This window comes from Pan paniscus, chromosome 20 (assembly GCF_029289425.2).
Source record: "Pan paniscus chromosome 20, NHGRI_mPanPan1-v2.0_pri, whole genome shotgun sequence".
In the NCBI taxonomy this organism is placed as follows: domain Eukaryota; kingdom Metazoa; phylum Chordata; class Mammalia; order Primates; family Hominidae; genus Pan; species Pan paniscus.
The window spans coordinates 11,557,510-11,564,968 of NC_073269.2; the positions used below are offsets into that span (position 1 = coordinate 11,557,510).

Consider the following 7,459-nt stretch of genomic DNA (forward strand, 5'->3'; position numbering starts at 1 on the left):
AGTGAGAATTTGTCTCAAAACAAACAAACACCCAACACCTGATAGATAAACAGATAAAAAAATACAATTTCTGCAGCCTTGGTCTCTGCAGTGACTACTCAGTTTTTTTCTTATGATTTTTCACAATCTTTTCCTTGCGTAAATCCTCCTGGTTTGATTTTTGGGGATGCAGAGAAATACTGGCTATTTTGCCAATTTGGACCTGGGACTAGGAAGTTTAAGACACAATTAGGGCCGGGTGCGGTGGCTCACGCCTGTAATCCCAGCACTTTGGGAGGCCAAAGCAGGAGGATCATGAAGTCAGGAGCTGAGACCGTCCTGGCTCACACTGTGAAACCCCGTCTCTACTAAAAAATACAAAAAAAATTAGCTGGGCGTGATGGTGGGGGCCTGTAGTTCCAGCTACTCGGGAGGCTGAGGCAGGAGAATGGCGTGAACCCAGGAGACAGAACTTGCAGTGAGCTGAGATCGCGCCACTGCACTCCAGCCTGGGCGACAGAGTGAGACTCCGTCTCAAATTAAAAAAAAAAAAAAAAAAAAGACACAATTAGCTTACAGATTTAATCATGTAGGGCAATTTCAAGGTACTGATGTCTCCCTCAGCACCTCAGCAAACTCCATTATACGGATGCAAATGATCCTGCCTGGGATCCAGACACCAGTCCTTTTAAATTTTACTGTGAAATTCAAATGAGCTGCAAAATCTGAGACCCCCTGAAATGACAGAAATGTCCTCTTCTTGACTTAGAAATGAAGGACTTAGAGTTCTTTTTTTTTTTTTTTTTTGAGTTAGAATCTGGCTCTGTCACCCAGGCTGGAGTACACTGGTGCGATCTCGGCTCACTGCAACCTCTGCCCCCCGGGTTCAAGCAATTATCCTGCCTCAGCCTCCTGAGTAGCTGGGATTACAGGCACCCGCCACCACGCCCAGCGAATTTTTGTATTTTTAGTAGAGATGAGGTTTCACCATGTTGGCCAGGCTGGTCTTAAACTCCTGACCTCAAGTGAACCAACCACCACGGCCTCCTAAAGTGCTAGGATTACAGGCGTGAGCCACCACACCCGGCCTAATTTTTGTGTTTTTAGTAGAGATGGGGTTTCACCAAGTTGGCCAGGCTGGTCACAAACTCCTGACCTCAAACGATCTGTCCGCCTCGGCCTCCCAAAGTGCTGGGATAACAGGTGTAAACCACCCTGCCCTGGCAGGACTTGGAGTTCTTCAAAATAATAATAACAATAAATTCTGTTTGGGAGGCTGAGGTGGGCAGATCACTTGAGGTCAGGACAAGACCAGCCTGGCCAACATGATGAAACCCTGACTCTACCAAGAATACAAAAATTAGCTGGGCGTGGCTGGGCGCGGTGGCTCATGCCTGTAATCCCAGCACTTTGGGAGGCTGAGGCAGGTGGATCACCTGAGGTCGGGAGTTTGAGACCAGCCTGGCCGACATGGTGATACCTCGTCTCTACTAAAAAAAATACAAACAATAGCCGGATGTGGTGGCAGGCGCCTGTAATCCCAGCTACTTGGAACTTGGAAGGCTGAGGCAGGAGAATTGCTTGAACCTGGGAGGTGGAGGTTGCAGTGAGCCGAGATCATGTCATTGCACTCCAGCCTGGGCAACAGAGCAAGACTCCGTCTCAAAACAAACAAACAAACAAAAAAAACCCAATTAATTAAAATCATGGTAAACAGAAACTGAGATGTACAATGACATGTAAAGGTCTCCTTCCTCATCTCATAAAACCCAATTTCTCACCACAAAACCATCCACTCTTTACACCTGTTACTTTCAAATACTTTTATTAAAGAACTGGGGGGGAAGGGAAAAGGGTGACAATTCAGAGTAGGAATGAGGATGGGCATTAAAAGAAAGGGACCGAAAGCCCGGGACTGCGCTTCATCTACATGTCAGCATTTCTGCCTGCCTGGCCAGCCTGTCTGCCTGCAAGGCCTTGGCCAGTCTCTCCCTGGCTTTCTTCACCCTCCTGGCCTGTCTCCGGATATCTGCAGGAGTCACCAATTGGCCAGAGAGGGGCGGTGGGAGCTGACAACCCATTCCTGGGGTTGGCCCCCCTGCCACAGCTGGAAACTGCCCAGGGGTGGGCTCAAGCGGGCTGTGGACACGCTCAGCACCAGCTCTGTCCAGAGATTCACTGGCCGTCCCCGCTGCAAGGATACTTAAGACGCTCTCCAAATGCAGTGGACTTGAACCTTCTCCTTGGCTGCTGCAGGGCTGCAGGGCCTGCAGTCTCCGGTAGGCGCAGAGTTGCTGCGGCTTCTCCAGGTGCTCATCCCCTTTTCTGCGTCTGACCTGGTTGTCAGGATGAGACCTGATCCTCGTCACCGGCCTCTGGAAGATGCAGCTGGTGAGTCTCATGGGGAGAGCAGACCTCGCAGCTCGTCTCCGATGGGCCTTGGCCATGTGGATTTCTCGTTTCTTCTGTAAAGCCCAGGGCATCATGTTTCTTTTGAGCTTCCCCTTTCAAAAGAAAAGAAAATGTGAAATTTGAACCAAATGGAGACAGGAGAAGATCAGCTGTGGGGGGCTTCTCTCAGCTCAGTGGAATCTTCCCACCAGCCTCTCTTTCTGGGGAAATGTGTCTCAAATGGCAGTGTACATCCTCAGGGTTTGCTAAAGTCAGATATGTGGACCTGAAGCCAAGTAAGTCTGGGGTGGACCCTAGAGTCTGCATTTCTCCGTGTGACCCTGATGCTGCTGGCAGGAGCTCCAGGTATTGACACTGGGTCCTGGGACCTCATCGGGCTGATGCGAGTCCAGGACTAAATGCTCAAGGTCATGACCCAGGGTCAGTTCCAGACCTTGTCCCTCCTCATCCTCCTCAGAGGACACCCTCTCTTCTCTTCCCTGCCACTGTCAGCTACACAGATGCTGGTGCCTCCTAACCCATCCCCAACAGGACACCGGGATCCCAGACTTCCCTGTTCACCAAGACCTCACGCTTCTCTGTATCTCTTTCTGCTGTGCTTCAGGACACAACATCATTTTCATAGCTCCTTGACTCTCTGGTTTCCAAAGAAATCGTGCACTCGCCACCTTAAATACTCACTGCCACACCCAGATCCCACCTTCACCTGAACACCACCTGCTCATGAAGAAAAACCTCAGAAACACCATGTTTGCCTTCTGTTTCTAAGAAGCTCAATTAACTAGAGTTCTACCATGAGAGAATCTTTTGATGACATACTGAGAAAGATGATCAAGCGCCTCCTAAGATTTGACGTCCTTTCTTGCTCTAACTCAATTGGAAGACTCTAGTCTCATAAAGTTGTTTCCCCCACAAACCTCATCAGTGCACTTTCCATTTTAAAGCCTTCGTTTCTGTCCTTCTCATTTCATTTTTTGTTGTCCTGGCATAAAGATTAATACTACCCCTTACAGTACCCCTGGCATAAAGATTAATACTGACCCAAGATGTTCCCCTTTGGAGGGAAAATTACTTAGTCCCCTTAGTTACAGGGCACTTATGATGTGCCAAGCTGTGCAGTAGAACCCCTGATCCAGAAGTAAACTTCATAAATCACCACTCTGTTGATTTTCATCTTGGTGAGAAGGAAGACATAATAAACGCACTAAAAACAAATTTCTGGTGGAATATCAGATATAAGTAAGTTCCATGATGAAGAAGAAGGGAGTGACAGAGAGGGACGGAAGGAGGAGAAACAGAGAAACAGAAAAGAAATTCACTACAATGAATCGTGACAGTGAGTTTAGGGAATAAGCAACTCATCATGAAATTTTACCAGAGAACTAATTTTTTTTGTTTTTTGTTTTTTTAAAAAAACGGACCAAGCAATTTCTGGTTCAGGAGCTTTCCAGAGAGGGAGATAATTTGAAGACTGCAAGGCCAAATAATACTTCTTCCCTTTCCTAGTGATGTTGGATTTTTAAAAAAAAAATCAAAACTATTATCCCCATACAGTTTCATGGGCAATAATGAGAATACTTTGAACATTATTCAACAAATACTAACACCTGAGGTATAACTTTCCACAACATCCAGTTTTAAGAACAACCCACTGCTAACTGTAAAGCTGTCTTACAGAAAGAAAAAGGACACATGTGGACATTCCTGTAATCAATAAAAATCCCGTACTCACCAGAACAGGTGGGCTCGGAAAAGAGGTGAACGCAGGCACTCCCATAGCCGTAGAGTTTCTCTTGCTGACCCCACTCTTGAGATGCAGACAACCCTTGGCTTGCCGGAAAATGCAGTGACTTCTGCATCTGGTTCCCCTTTTTATAGAGAAAGCGAGTGATAATGCAATCAGTGGATAATCCACAGGGAACACCCTGTCTCCGCCCATTGGATTTGAGGCATTTCTAAATCTGTATACAGAAACCAATGTGGTGTTACCTACACAGAGTGTGAGTAGAGAAAGAATTTAATACGTGTGTGTGTGTGGCGGGGTGGTATTTACAGTTAATATCAGCATTTTAGATATGTTTCCCTTTTTCTCCCAGTTTTCCAAACATCTTTGAATACTTTCTATAGAAATAGGAATGGAACTGTCTATGTACATCAATGTTCACGTAATATTTGATTTAATAACAAAAACTAAAGACCATTTCAATGTTCGTTAAGAAAAGAAAGCCCAAAACTTTTATTCACAATCCTATAGAATATATCACACAGTTGTTGCAAAGAAATTACTACTTTGGCCGGGAGAGGTGGCTTACGCCTATAATCCCAGCACTTTGGGAGACCAAGGCAGGTAGATCACCTGAGGTCAAGATGTCGAGACCAGCCTGGCCAACATGGTGAAACCCCATTTCTACTAAAAATACAAAACTTACCCTGGTGTGGTGGCATGTACCTGTAATCCCAGCTACTCGGGAGGCTGAGGCAGGAGAATCGCTTGAACCTGGGAGGGAGATGTTGCGGTGAGCGGAGATCGCACCACTGCAGCTCAGCATGGGCGACAGAGTGAGACTCCATCTCAAAAAAAAAAAAAAAAAAGTTATATTTTGTGCATTTACATTTAATATAATTACCAGTAAATTTGAAATTGTTTCAATCATCTCATTTTTCCTAGGTTTTGACTTAACTGACTCACGTTCCTTTTGCCTTTACTTGACTGACTTTGAATCAAATATGTTTATTATTTTATTGTTATCTCCATGAACTTGCTAGTTACAGCCATACAGATCTGTGTAGTTATGCTAATAATTAAATCCTATACTCTGATACAGTTAATTACTTTAACCCCTCCCACAAAATGCGAATACGTTAGAACACTTTTAATTCTCTTTTTAGCTGTTTCTGACTTTTGTATTACCATTCTCATGCATATTATTTCTACACATATTTTACTCTCCAGGAGACATTTCTAGTATTGCTTCATAAAGCAATATGTACTAATATTTACGTACAGACTATCTTGTGCATTCATCTTTATTCCTTTCTGCATTTCTAGCATTCAATCTGGGATTATTTCCCTGTGGACTTGAGAATTCATTCTAGTATTTTTTTTCTAATTCAATGCTGCTAACAACTAATTGTTTTCCTTTACACTTTTATTTAGGCATCTTTATTTGGGGGCAATATTGCTGTGAGGTACGGGTGTCTGGTTTGACAAATTTCTTTCAGCATATTAGAAATGGTGCCCCACTGATGTCTATCTCATTTTACCTGTGTTGAGATGTCAGCTGTCAGGCTTTTCCTTGCTTCTTTGGTTTCCACATTCTCTAAACTCTTTCTCGTTGTGGTTGGTTTGTAGGCCACAGTGTAGCTCATTATTGCTTCCTGTGTATTTCCTTTGCCTAGAGGGTGTGGAGTCAATTGCATCTGTGGGTTGATGTCTTTCATTGGTTTGGAAGGTGCATATGTCTCCTTCACTTCTGATATCCATTCTTGTCCAAGTTCTCTCTACTCTTCTTTTAATCACATCCCACTTGTCTCTGAATTTTCCAATGTTGTTCATGCTTTGGTGGGAATATTTGCTCTTGAACCTTGTTCCACTTTGCTAATCTACCTTTTTTCTAGGTTCAGTCTCATTTTAATTTTCCTTCCTTCCTTCCTTCCTTCCTTCCTTCCTTCCTTTCTTTCTTTCTCTTTCTTCCTTTCTTTCTTTTCTCTCTTTTCTTTGGAGATGGGGTCTCACTCTGTCACCCAGGCTGGAGAGCAGTGGTGGGATCTCAGCTCACTGCAACCTCTGCCTCCTGGGTTCAATGATTCTCCTGCTTCAGCCTCCCAAGTAGCTGGGACTATAGGCACATGCCACCACACCCAGCTTATTTTTGTATTTTTTGTGGAGACGGGGTTTCACCATGTTGGCCAGGGTGGTCTCGAACTACTGACCTCAAGTGATGCACCTGCCTTGGCCTCTCAAAGTGCTAGGATTACAGGCGTGAGCCACCGTGCCTGGCCTAATTTCTTATACTCTTAGTTTCAGTTCTAAGTATAAAACACAGTAAATAGCTTTAATTAAAAACTAGGTAGAAGAACAGCTTCACAGTCAATGAGGAGACAATCTTCCTTCTTGATACAATGAAACTCTAAATAGAAAGGAGCAAATTCAAATTTGAACCATATTAAGATACATTAAGAGCAACTATTCATTCAAATACATCAGTAAGAGAGAAAGCGTGGAAAACCGGAGTGGGGGAAGAGGTTTTGATTCTGTACCCCCAGGAAAGTACATCAAGCCAGAGTATATATAAAAAAAAATTTTAATATTTAAAAAAAAAGAATAATGTCAAACAAACAGAAAAATAATGAAAACACACTTGAAACTGGGTGAAAAACTTGAATGGACCCTACACAAAAGAATATAAACAAGTGACCGTAAAAAATTATTATTATTATTATTATTATTATTATCATTAATTTTCAGGTGGAGTCTTGTTCCGTCACCCAGGCTGGAGTGCAGTGGCACGATCTTGGCTCACCGCAACTCTGCCTTCTGGGTTCAAGCGATTCTCCTGCCTCAGCCTCCTGAGTAGGTGGGATTACAGGCTCCCACCACCACGTCCAGCTAATTTTTGTATTTTAAGTAGACACAGGGTTTTACCATGTTGCCCAGGCTGGTCTTGAACGCCTGACCTCAAGTGATCCACCCGCCTTGGCCTCCCAAATTGCTGAGATTACAGGCATGAGCTACCGCGCCCGGCCTAAATGACCAGCAAAATTTGAGCAAATGTTTAACCCTTTTAGCTTCAGGGAAATGCTAAAAAAATAAAAATTACAATAAGATACTATTATATAGATATCAACTTAGCTAAAGGGAAAAACACAGAAACACCAAGTGCTGACTAGATTATGGAGGGACCAGTCTTTCCTGTAAGGATAGTGGGAGTTTAAATTGGAATAACCACTTTGGAAAACTATATGCAAACATCTATTAAAGCTGTATAGGGCCAGGCATGGTGGTTTATGCCTGTAATCCCAGCATTTTGGGAAGCAGAGGTGGGAGGATCGCTTGAGCTCAGTAGTC

General features: G+C 43.9%; 1 protein-coding gene across 1 annotated transcript; it reads right to left on the reverse strand.

Moving 5' to 3' along the window:
- Positions 1 to 1,822: 1,822 nt before the first annotated feature.
- On the reverse strand, positions 1,823 to 2,478 carry LOC134729664 (putative methyl-CpG-binding domain protein 3-like 3). Its single transcript, XM_063600776.1, has one exon. It carries the CDS (start codon positions 2,463 to 2,465, stop codon positions 1,902 to 1,904), a length of 564 nt encoding a protein of 187 aa, XP_063456846.1. The 5' UTR covers positions 2,466 to 2,478; the 3' UTR covers positions 1,823 to 1,901.
- Between the last annotated feature and the right edge of the window lie 4,981 nt (positions 2,479 to 7,459).

What these genes read in the sequence shown, in the direction of transcription:
- LOC134729664 (XM_063600776.1), bottom strand. Translation starts at nt 2,465, where the DNA reads ATGATGCCCTGGGCTTTACAGAAGAAACGAGAAATCCACATGGCCAAG.